Raw genomic sequence first — 12,996 nt, forward strand, 5'->3', positions numbered from 1 at the left:
TCTGATCTCTCATGAGTTAATTTCTGCACGACCTCTTTATGGAGGTCATTTCAGCTCAAAAAGGCATTGTTTGGTGTTTATTTCATTAATGAATTAATTTCTTTAGCTGTGTATGTGTACATGCTTCTGCATGTGTGCTCTAACTGACACGGCTCTTCGCACAGTTAGTGGGTTGCTGCGTCTGTCATCATCGCTCTCCATGAATGGCGTTTTCTCTGATGTAATTTCCCCCTTCCTCCAGATTTGTCACTTTCATTAGTTAAATGGTTTACTAGCTCTAATGCATATCTGCTGCTGTTTGGGTCTTTTTGGCATCTGCATGTTTCTATAGGTAGATGATGCTCACCGCGCGTGTACTTTACCATGTCAGTTCGGAGTGTGTTAGCCAGGTTGTGTGTGATGGTGGGATAGCCATTTAGCACTGTCATTTTGTGCTGCTTTGATTTAGTCTCGGACCTCTGGTATAGTAGTTATTGAGATGGCTGGGCACCAGCTGAGTAAGATGACTTATTTAGACTCGTTGATTGCCCAAAATTTGATTGCTCATTTGATGTCTCTATAATTACAGAGTATTCTCCTTATTGTGCACTATATTATTTCCATTGTGTTCTCACGAACTTTTAAGATGGCCTTTTAAAGGGTTCGCTTTCATTACTGTGACTCCTAATACAATTTCCACAAAAATTTTGGCATTTATAATACGGAAGCCTTGCACTTTCTCAAAGTTTATTGATTCCCTGCTGAATTTCCTTCTCAATAATTTTTCTATTTAATGTTTGGCATTAGGTGGCACGGTGGTGTAGTGGTTAGCGCTGTCGCCTCACAGCAAGAAGGTCCGGGTTCGAGCCCTGTGGCCGACAAGGGCCTTTCTGTGCGGAGTTTGCATGTTCTCCCCGTGTCCGCGTGGGTTTCCTCTGGGTGCTCCGGTTTCCCCCACAGTCCAAAGACATGCAGGTTAGGTTAACTGGTGACTCTAAATTGACCGTAGGTGTGAATGTGAGTGTGAATGGTTGTCTGTGTCTATGTGTCAGCCTTGTGATGACCTGGCGACTTGTCCAGGGTGTACCCCGCCTTTCGCCCGTAGTCAGCTGGGATAGACTCCAGCTTGCCTGCGACCCTGTAGAAGGATAAAGCGGCTACAGATAATGAGAATGAGATGTTTGGCATTACTACGGCAGTAGAGCCAGGCTATGCTGTAGGCCTTGTTCCATTAGAAAGATACAAAACCAGGTCATCCACATCAAGGAACCATCGATGAGCTGTTTAAACTGACTGCAGACTTGACGCTATGTTGGGACAAACACATCAGCCCTGTCTCATTCTGCGGACCTGAGAAGTTATATTTCGGTTTTATTGGCCAAGTACGAACACACAAGGATATAAAGTAACAGTGTAAACAACAAGTCTGCCATCAGATTGGTAGCAGTGAAGTAGTTCATAACATGGGAAGAGCGAGTGCAAAGTGGAAAATACAATCAATTTGTAGAAGTTAAACGTTTTAACATTGATTGATTGACATCTGTGCAATACATCAGTGTATATTAACTACTTATTAACGGAGCTCGAGGTTTTCACAGGAAAATATCAGACTGAGCCGAGGGATCGGGCCGTACAAAAAGACCAAAGTCTGATATTTTCCCGTAAAGACCAAGCAGGAGCTTCTTTTTATAAGAAGTTTATTATACAGCTTTTTTAATTTCTAAGATTAAAATCGACGGTTATTATAGTGCGCCATGATGCTCCTTTCAGTCATGTCATATTTGTGACATAGTTGAGTCACGCATGCAGAATAAATGGCTAGTGGTTTCAAAACTGGGTGGCATGGTGGCGTAGTGGTCAGCACTGTCGCCTCACAGCAAGAAGGTCCTGGGTTCGAGCCCAGCAGCCGACAAGGGCCTTTCTGTGCGGAGTTTGCATGTTCTCCACGTGTCCGCGTGGGTTTCCTCCGGGTGCTCCGGTTTCCCCCACAGTCCAAAGACATGCAGGTTAGGTTAACTGGTGACTCTAAATTGACCGTAGGTGTGAATGTGGGTGTGAATGGTTGTTTGTGTCTATGTGTCAGCCTTGTGACGACCTGGCGACTTGTCCAGGGTGTACCCCGCCTTTCGCCCGTAGTCAGCTGGGATAGGCTCCAGCTTGCCTGCGGCCCTGTAGAACAGGATAAAGCAGCTAGAGATAATGGATGGATGGTTTCAAAACTGAATTTTGGTTCGCAGTTTCTGAACGCTCTTCGTTGCTCATTTCTTGAATAACTCGACGACTTTTGTTTTAGCTGTCTTTGATTTCCAGTTCATTTTTTTTTTTTTGGCATTTTGTTTTTGTTTGTCTCTTGCAACATTGAAAGCCGGCACCTTGGAAAGAAAGTGTAATCGCCCCACGGGCATGACTGGAAAATTCTGCCCGCCAAGGAACCAATCAGAGCGCACGATTTTACCGGAAGTAGCGCATGCCATATAAAGACACTTATCACACACTATAGGGGAAAAAAAAATCAGGTGTTTTGGTGATCAGGGATATTTTATTACAAAATTTTAAATGTTCGTTTTTAAGGCCGTGACTGTTCTGTTTCTATTTGTTCGTTACCAGTATTGCACGCCATTATGTTTGAATGAATTATTTCATGTTTACAGGAAGTTTTCAAAATAATTTGTGCCAGATAGAAGTAAAAGCTTATTTCAAACCTGTTGCAAATATTCCCTTTTCATTTTGCAGGTATTATTTGGGTAGGATGTATAGATGGATTTAGCATTTCAATAGCCCGTAGAGTACGAATATGTTTTTTTTTTTAAAATTGAGACATTAAGCTTCACAAGCACTTTATGAATTCTAGATTTTCCCCAAGTCACTGTTTTATTACTTTACCTCGTCTAATATATGCTAAGCTAAAATGGATCAGTTGGTCGTTTTTTTGTTTTTTTTTCCCCCTACATTCAGATCTCACAAATGTTCACACTTTTTTCTTGTCTGGAAAGTCATGTTTTTTAAAATTGTCATTCTAGAAAAATATTTTTCGCATTACGGGCTATCTGATGGAGGTGTGTGTGTGTACGTATGTGGTCAAGTTTATACAGGCATGAATGTTATCATGAACATGTCTTGGCAATACTGGACTTTGGATGATTTTCTTGAACTATTCTTTTTCTGTGGCAGAATGATCGTGTCTTCAAAAGAAAACAAAAACAAGAATTTGGTGCCCAAGTTTTATTCTGGGTTTTCTGAGATCAACGCAGGATCACAATTATACATACAGCACACCTAACGTTTGCTTAAATGTCCCTAAGAGCAATTCCAGCGTTATGGACGTGACACTTGAACTCAAAATGGCAACAAATGACCCAGTGCATGTTTTATTGTCTCCCAGTATTTAAACAGGTGTTGCATATTTTAAGGCTGTACCATACTGGAGAAGTGATGGAGCAAGAACAATTCCCATAGTACATCTAGGGCATGCCAGAAAATGCCAATAAAAGATGTGTTATGGATGTGACAGAAAAAGTATCACTTTTCTTGGGTGACTGTACATTTTTATCAAACTCTGTGAAATTGTAAACCTAATGTCGAAATGGAGATATCCATTTGATAGAGGGGTCCAAGATGAATATTAAAAAAATCTTTGTTTAAAATATTTTGTATTTCATGCAGAGTTTCGGAAGGAAAAGTCAGCGTTATGGATGTGACGAAATTCCGTTATGGATGTGACGCGTCTGAAATAGACATGGCATATGTTTAGAAAATCAGCAATTTAACCACCATAACCCTTTGAAAAACTCTCTAAATATCAGCTAAAACTATCAAAGTTCTTAAATAATATTTAGGATGGCTATTGTTTTGCTGTTTTGTGGATTTTAGCATACATTTCTGTGGCTTGTGGCAATAATATAGAATTGTACATGATCAAAGTTGATTTTAGCTTGGGTTTTACATTATAAGAAAGAAAGACTGACAGTGACATATTAGGTTGGTTACAAATTGGTTCAACTTATTCACATCTGTAAAATACAGGCCTAGGTGATATCTCTGGGAGTGGTTTTGATGTATTACATGTTGCTTTATTTTTGCATGGTGAGGTTGACATTTACATTGAATTGCCCCTTAGCAAGTTTCACCTTCACCAGACACTTTTGGTAGCTGCCATGAAGCTTCTGGTAGAATTCTGGTTGGATATTTGATCGCTCTTCTTGACAGAATTAGAGTTAATTTAAATTTGTGTGCTTGAAAAGGACAGTTCGAAGAAATAATTGAAAGACCAACATTGCCATGACATTCATGTCCAGCATGTCTGTGCTCATGCTGTGGGTGTTGGTTCTGAGAGCTGCTCTGGGATGGAGACCAGGTCATGGCTCGTGTAAACTTCTGACCGCAACTCGATATACTGTAGTCGTGAGTGATGTATCTTTCTTTGAAGAAATTAAAGCCATTTCAATTTTCTAAATACAATATTTTCCAGTGTAGAGCTGATGGTGAGTGGCAGTCTCAGCATAGCACCATTTTTCTTGTGAGATGATAAAAAAAAAATGTGAAAAGATATTTCATTTCATAACAGCATCAGGGATCAATAAAGTGTTCTTTTATTCGGTATGCTCTGGGCCACATATAAAATGAGATATAAAATGTAATTGTCGTTTTTTTGTTTGTTTGTTTTTATAAATACCCCCGTTCTGAAGAAGGAAGGTATACTGGTTGACCTGTCTGTCTGGATCTCCATCTGTCCAAAACACCCTTTTTCTCAGCAACCACAAAGCTTGGGGTTCTAACCGTGTACACCATTTTCAGGTCTGTCGCACATCAACTTCCTGTTTACCGACTGAATGTATTTACGAAACATATAGGGTGGATTTACAAAATTTTCCTAACACTTTTCTCAGCAACTCCAAATCACAACTGCTTGATATTTAGTAACGAGCTTCAGCTCGGGGTTCTATACCGTTTTCAGGTCAGTCGCACATCGACTTCCCGTTTACTGACAATGTATTTACCTCTGTCTGTCTGTCCGTCCGTCCGTCCGTATCTCCATCCGTCCAAAACACCCTTTTTCTCAGCAACCACAAATCATAGCCACTTCAGCTTGGGGTCAAAACCTGGATTAGCATCATGTTAGAAAGGAGTGCCCTTCATCTGCAGAAAGTATTTGACAGATACAAGAGCTACAGTCCCTATGACATGCAGTAGAGCATCAGGATGGAGGTGAAAGGAGATCTGGAGAAATCCTTCCTTACACTCATCCAGTGCTTTGAAAACAAACAGCTCTATTTTACCTATAGGCAAAAAAAAAGGGTGGATTTTGACGCTATTTGAAGAAGCAGAATGCCATTTCAGAATGACGGTTTGCCAGGATGCTATTTGAAATCCCTGAGGAGAACACTGCTCTTTACTTACTTGTTTCAGGGTTAATTATTTGTTGAAGTCAACATTCATAATTCGATCGCTTGCACTCTGATATAAGCGAGAGCGGGAGGATACGCAAGTGAGCAGTAGCTCACAGTTGATCTTGTTTTAATGAGGTTTGTGCAGATTTACAACTGTAATTGTTTGATTTCCCAGTCCCTGTCGAGTTTTGTGGATGTTCTTATGGTGTCATCATGGCTGTACTGATGCTGCGGGTGGTCGTTCTGAGAGCTGTTTCTGGGAAGGTGGCTAGGCCATTGCTAGTGTACTTTTCCACCTTTTGAGGAAGGGGTGTGGTGATCTACAGTGGTGCTTGAAAGTTTGTGAACCCTTTAGAGTTTTCTATATTTCTGCATAAATATGACCTAAAACAGCATCAGATTTTCACACGAGTCCTAAAAGTAGATAAAGAGAACCCAGTTAAACAAATGAGACAAAAATATTATACTTGGTCATTTATTTATTGAGGAAAATGATCCAATATTATGTATCTGTGAGTGGCAAAAGTATGTGAACCTTTGCTTTCAGTATCTGGTGTGACCCCATTGTGCAGCAATAACTGCAACTAAACGTTTGCGGTAACTGTTGATCAGTCCTGCACACCGGCTTGGAGGAATTTTAGCCCATTCCTCCGTACAGAACAGCTTCAACTCTGGGATGTTGGTGGGTTTCCTCACATGAACTGCTCGCTTCAGGTCCTTCCACAACATTTCGATTGGATTAAGGTCAGGACTTTGACTTGGCCATTCCAAAGCACGATCTTTATTCTTCTTTAACCATTCTTTGGTAGAACGACTTGTGTGCTAAGGGTCGTTGTCTTGCTGCATGACCCACCTTCTCTTGAGATTCAGTTCATGGACAGATGTCCTGACATTTTCCTTTAGAATTTGCTGGTATAATTCAGAATTCATTGTTCCGTCAATGATGGCAAGCCGTCCTGGCCCAGATGCAGCAAAACAGGCCCAAACCATGATACTACCACCACCATGTTTCACAGATGGGATAAGGTTCTTATGCTGGAATGCAGTGTTTTCCTTTCTCCAAACATAACATTTCTCATTTACATCAAAAAGTTCTATTTTGGTCTCATCCGTCCACAAAACATTTTTCCAATAGCCTTCTGGCTTGTCCACGTGATCTTTAGCAAACTGCAGACGAGCAGCAATGTTCTTTTTGGAGAGCAGTGGTTTTCTCCTTGCAACCCTGCCATGCGCACCGTTGTTGTTCAGTGTTTTTCTGATGGTGGACTCATGAACATTAACATTAGCCAATGTGAGAGAGGCCTTCAGTTGCTTAGAAGTTACCCAGGGATCCTTTGTGACCTCACCGACTATTACACGCCTTGCTCTTGGAGTGATCTTTGTTGGTCGACCACTCCTGGGGAGGGTAACAATGATCGTGAATTTCCTCCATTTGTACACAATCTGTCTGACTGTGGATTGGTGGAGTCCAAACTCTTTCGAGATGGTTTTGTAACCTTTTCCAGCCTGATGAGCATCAACAACGCTTTTTCTGAGGTCCTCAGAAATCTCCTTTGCTCGTGCCATGATACACTTCCACAAACATGTGTTGTGAAGATCAGACTTTGATAGATCCCTGTTCTTTAAATAAAACAGGGTGTCCACTCACACCTGATCGTCATCCCATTGATTGAAAACACCTGACTCTAATTTCACCTTCAAATTAACTGCTAATCCTAGAGGTTCACATACTTTTGCCACTCACAGGTATGCAATATTGGATCATTTTCCTCAATAAATAAATGACCAAGTATAATATTTTTGTCTCGTTTGTTTAACTGGGTTCTCTTTATCTACTTTTAGGACTTGTGTGAAAATCTGATGATGTTTTAGGTCATATTTATGCAGAGATATAGAAAATTCTAAAGAGTTCACAAACTTTCAAGCACCACTGTAGTATGTGGTGCCTGGTATGCACTGTTGGTGTATGGCTACAATACACTACATTGTGCTGTTTCGGGGATCCTACCAGATGTGTTTAACTTCAAGGTCTCTCTTCTGTGCACTGGTGCTGTGTAAGAATGCTTCTTGACTGGCATATTTTGGCATTTTTATCCAGCTCTCTGGATCCCTGTAGCTCCCTCTTCAGCACCTGTCAGTTCTGCCAGTTCCTTTCTCATTTTTTTTTTTTTTTAATTTCCTATTTCACTTCAGTGGTTCGCTTCTGTCCTGTAGCATTTCCTCTGTGTCCCTTGAGTGTTTGTGCCGACACCTTCAGATGAGTTTTGATCCCTGAGGATGCCTGTTCGTGTTGCTAGTAATGTAGCATATGTAATGGCGCCATTTTACTAACTTCACATCTGTTTTCTAATCTCTGCTAGTTCGGGCAATGGCTTACAAGATGGAACAATCTAAACCCTTTTGTAAAGCTGGGAAAAGACACTTCATCCATTTAAAAAAAAAAAAGAAAAGAAAAATGAATCCTCACTATCTTGCATCATTACTGTGCTGTTTCAGCAGGAGTCCAAAAATATGGATTTGATAGCACTTAGAGTTTGCAGAAAATGTTTTCGTATTACTGAAAACATTGGTGCTTGGTTTAGAATCGAAGACTTGTTTATGGTGTGCTTTTTCTTTTTCGAAACGAATGACAGTGCTGTTGCCCATCCGAATGACTGACTGAATTCTTTCTTTCTCTTGTCGCTTTCATTTTTAGCTACCAGTTCCACTAAACTGGAAGACCTGAGCTATCTTGATGAACAGCGTAACGCACCACTGCGCACTTCCATACGCATGCCGTGGCACAACACCGGAGGAAGGCCACCCTACGACAAAGGTACCCTCGTGCCCTCTCTTCAGCCTCTCTCACAAATCCACTTAATCAAATCAGCAACCCCGGAAAAGCAAACTCCAGGCAAGAGTTTGCCTCGCACTTACCGTCACTAAAACAAAATTATACATTCTTCTCGAGATTCTGCAATTACAGTGCAATCTCAATGCAGGATCAAAGGAAATGGAGCTGTTTCTTCCAGCAATCAAGATAAAATGCCAGCAGAATATTTCAACACCTGTTGATTGCATTTGAGCCATGATTCAAGTCTTTTTAATTTGATAGAAGGAAATGATTCCCCCCATGAGTACCCGAAATGAGATGGCCAATTCAAGTTTGGTGCACTGACTGCAGGCGATATGATCAACTGGAAATAAAAATTGGGTATTTCATCACATCACATAGTTGAATTTAAGCCTGCCATTGTGCTCAGAGTGGTAGGATGCTGTTGGCGGAAATATTTTTCTGGAAGGTCAGAGTCTGCATGTTATACATGGCGTTGAGTTGAGCACTGGAGAAGTTGAGTGCATCATTCATGCAAATTGACATCACTGAGCACTCGCATACTTTTCAAACTAGCCAATTTCTTCTTTCCTCCATGTAGAGCAAAGGATGAATGAATGAATTTATTTTTATTTCCAACATGTATAAAAAAAGTATGTAACTATTTGTACATACAAAAGAAAGAAAACAAGAAATTAAAAAAAAAAATAACATAAAGAACTAAGACATTACAAAGCACTGCACATTGTTCGAAAAAGGAGTGGGAAGAAGTACAATACTTTTTTAATTTCCCACCCCTTTTTACCCCGAAATCCAAACTACATTAATGCACCTATAAAAATATATACCATATATACACTTCATGAATCTCATCTCATTATCTGTAGCCGCTTTATCCTGTTCTACAGGGTCGCAGGCAAGCTGGAGCCTATCCCAGCTGACTACGGGCGAAAGGCGGGGTACACCCTGGACAAGTCACCAGGTCATCACAGGGCTGACACATAGACACAGACAACCATTCACACTCACATTCACACCTACGGTCAATTTAGAGTCACCAGTTAACCTAACCTGCATGTCTTTGGACTGCGGGGGAAACCGGAGCACCCGGAGGAAACCCACGCGGACAGAACATGAAAACTCCACACAGAAAGGCCCTCATCGGCCGCTGGGCTGGAACCCGGACCTTCTTGCTGTGAGGCGACAGCACTAACCACTACACCACCGTGCCACCCCTCACTTCATGAATATCTATATAAATATATAATTACAAAAATAAATGTATACTACATACCATATATATACACTTCATAAATATCTATATAAATATTTAATTACAAATATATATATATATATATATATATATATATATATATATATATATATATATATATATATACTACATACTATATATACACTTCATAAATATCTATATATAATATATAATTACCAAAAATATATATATATATATATATATATATATATATATATATACACACTACATACCATATATACACTTCATAAATATCTATATGGGGCGGCACGGTGGTGTAGTGGTTAGAAGGTTAGAAGGTCCTGGGTTCGAGCCCCGGGGCCGGCAAGGGCCCTTCTGTGCGGAGTTTGCATGTTCTCCCCGTGTCCGCGTGGGTTTCCTCCGGGTGCTCCGGTTTCCCCCACAGTCCAAAGACATGCAGGTTAGGCTAACTGGTGGCTCTAAAATTGACCGTAGGTGTGAATGTGAGTGTGAATGGTTGTCTGTGCGTCAGCCCTGTGATGACCTGGCGACTTGTCCAGGGTGTACCCCGCCTTTCGCCCGTAGTCAGCTGGGATAGGCTCCAGCTTGCCTGCGACCCTGTAGAAGGATAAAGCGGCTAGAGATAATGAGATGAGATAAATATCTATATATAATATATAATTACATATTATAATATAATATATAATTACAACAAAAAAAAAAAAAAAATATATATATATATATATATATATATATATATATATATATATATATATATACTACATACCATATATACACTTCATAAATATCTATATATAATTACAAAAAGTATATATATACACTATATACCATATATACACTTCATAAATATATAATTACAAAAATAAATATCTACTACATACCTATCCCTGTAAATATGAAGATATAAACTATCCCCATAAATAAATATATACAATATATACCATATACTAAGTTAGTTCTAATATAACAATCATCAAGGAGGATAAGTACGCACTGAACACAGTACACATGAAGGTTTTGCAGCAGGCTGTGTTTGTTTTTTAGCTTTCCCCAGGCCATTCACATGTTCTAATGGCAGACTTTACAAATAAACCTTTGCTCATCATACCCACGTTTAAACCAGTAGCCAGCCTTCGTAGTTTTACTAAGGTGTGTGTGTGTGTGAGAGAGAGAGAGAGAGAGAGAGAGAGAGAGAGAGAGAGAATATACCCTTAAAGCATATTGCAAAAAATTGAAAACTGAATTTGAGGAGAAAATTACTTAATACTAGTGAAATGATCTTGCTGCATGGACAGATAGTTTTACTTGATAAGACATCTTAGAATCAGTGGGTTGCAATCTAGAACTAGGTTTAATAACCTCAGAATTGGTGTCTTGTATTCTTCTAATAGGAATACTACAACTATTTTCAAGATATTTTCACTTGCTAAGAAATCATTTTTTGCAGTGCATGTACAGTGGTGGAAATTTTTTTTTTAGCAGCAAGTAAAAGCTCTAGTGTGCTGTTCAGTCTTATGTTTTGGTTACCAAGAAACCTAATTGAGTGGCTAACCAGGCTTGTGTTACTCGAGTCTGACTCGTGCCTTAATTTTAAGGACTCGTGACTTGACTTGGACTTGAGCACTGATGACTCAGACTCGTGCATTAACTGCATTCGGACTCATAAATCGGAGATAAGAACTCTGATTTTTTTTTTCTTTATTTTTTTTGTAACGTGCCATAATAATTTGGCATAAGATATTTATATCTACATTAATTTTTGTATTAATTTTGTGCAAGAGCGTCACACCTGCACACATCAGATAGACTCTCGGGTGTGCTCCGGACAGTGCACATGCGCTGTAAACGACTCGCACCTGCACAGGATTAAGGCGCAATCAGCACGCCTATATAAAAACTGTAAAACTGTGAAAACACACTTGCTTTGCGAAGTATTGAGTTGCGTTGCTGACACATTACTGAGCCTTATTTCCTTGGTTGATTTCCTGTTTATTCTGCTGAGTCTACGATAGCCTGTTTGTGCCTCGCTTGACCTATTGCCTGTTTCACTGTTTTACAATTTTGCCTGCCATTCTGGATTGTTTACCTGTCTTCACTTGTATTAATAAACACACCTTCTGCACTTGCATCCGTCTCTCAGCCATCTCTGACAGAATACTTCACACTCCCTGATAAAGAGAATGCATATTCACCTGTTCATACGTCATGTTCAGGAATAAATTAATGTTAATGGTGCTAAAACAGCCACCGTCAAATGGTGCGGTTGGAGTCTTGCTCTCGGACTCGACTTGGATCAATCATGGACTCAACTCGAAAGTTTTTTTTAATGACTTGGACTTGAATACTGGGGACTCGAGACTGGACTCGAGGTTTAGTGACTCGACTACAACACTGTAGCTAACGTAGTGTAATGACATATGGCGAACTAGGTAGTAAGTGTGTTAATACAAACTAAAGGAAATAAGTATATAAATTCCTGTCGAGGGGTGACTGTATGGCTATAGTGTTTATTCTCTCCTGATAGTGGGTGTTTTTTTTTTTCTTTAGTCAGGGTTTCTAGCATCAAAACACCAGCATTGTAAAGCTACTCACCAAATGTCTGTTGCAAAAAAAAAAAACGTTAGTCGGAAGTACGGTTTAGTTGCTGAACCTACAACCCCGATTCCAAAAAAGTTGGGACAAAATACAAATTGTAAATAAAAATGGAATGCAATGATGTGGAAGTTTCAAAATTCCATATTTTATTCAGAATAGAACATAGATGACATATCAAATGTTTAAACTGAGAAAATGTATCATTTAAAGAGAAAAATTAGGTGATTTTTAAATTTCATGACAACAACACATCTCAAAAAAGTTGGGACAAGGCCATGTTTACCACTGTGAGACATCCCCTTTTCTTTTTACAACAGTCTGTAAACGTCTGGGGACTGAGGAGACAAGTTGCTCAAGTTTAGGGATAGGAATGTTAACCCATTCTTGTCTAATGTAGGATTCTAGTTGCTCAACTGTCTTAGGTCTTTTTTGTCATATCTTCCGTTTTATGATGCACCAAATGTTTTCTATGGGTGAAAGATCTGGACTGCAGGCTGGCCAGTTCAGTACCCGGACCCTTCTTCTACGCAGCCATGATGCTGTAATTGATGCAGTATGTGGTTTGGCATTGTCATGCTGGAAAATGCAAGGTCTTCCCTGAAAGAGACGTCGTCTGGATGGGAGCATATGTTGCTCTAGAACCTGGATATACCTTTCAGCATTGATGGTGTCTTTCCAGATGTGTAAGCTGCCTATGCCACACGCACTAATGCAACCCCATACCATCAGAGATGCAGGCTTCTGAACTGAGCGCTGATAACAACTTGGGTCGTCCTTCTCCTCTTTAGTCCGAATGACACGGCGTCCCTGATTTCCATAAAGAACTTCAAATTTTGATTCGTCTGACCACAGAACAGTTTTCCACTTTGCCACAGTCCATTTTAAATGAGCCTTGGCCCAGAGAAGACGTCTGCGCTTCTGGATCATGTTTAGATACGGCTTCTTCTTTGAACTATAGAGTTTTAGCT

At 39.9% G+C, this 12,996-nt stretch overlaps 1 protein-coding gene across 1 annotated transcript in view; it reads left to right on the forward strand.

Annotated features, from left to right (window-relative positions):
• Positions 1 to 12,996, forward strand: part of tanc1b (tetratricopeptide repeat, ankyrin repeat and coiled-coil containing 1b) — a 362,831-nt gene that overhangs the window by 243,250 nt on the left and 106,585 nt on the right. Inside the window, exon 8 of the mRNA XM_060930092.1 lies at positions 8,062 to 8,181. Within this exon, the coding sequence (XP_060786075.1) occupies positions 8,062 to 8,181 (120 nt within the window). The remainder of the gene's footprint in view (positions 1 to 8,061; positions 8,182 to 12,996) is intronic.

Source organism: Neoarius graeffei, chromosome 9 (genome assembly GCF_027579695.1).
Source record: "Neoarius graeffei isolate fNeoGra1 chromosome 9, fNeoGra1.pri, whole genome shotgun sequence".
Taxonomy (NCBI): domain Eukaryota; kingdom Metazoa; phylum Chordata; class Actinopteri; order Siluriformes; family Ariidae; genus Neoarius; species Neoarius graeffei.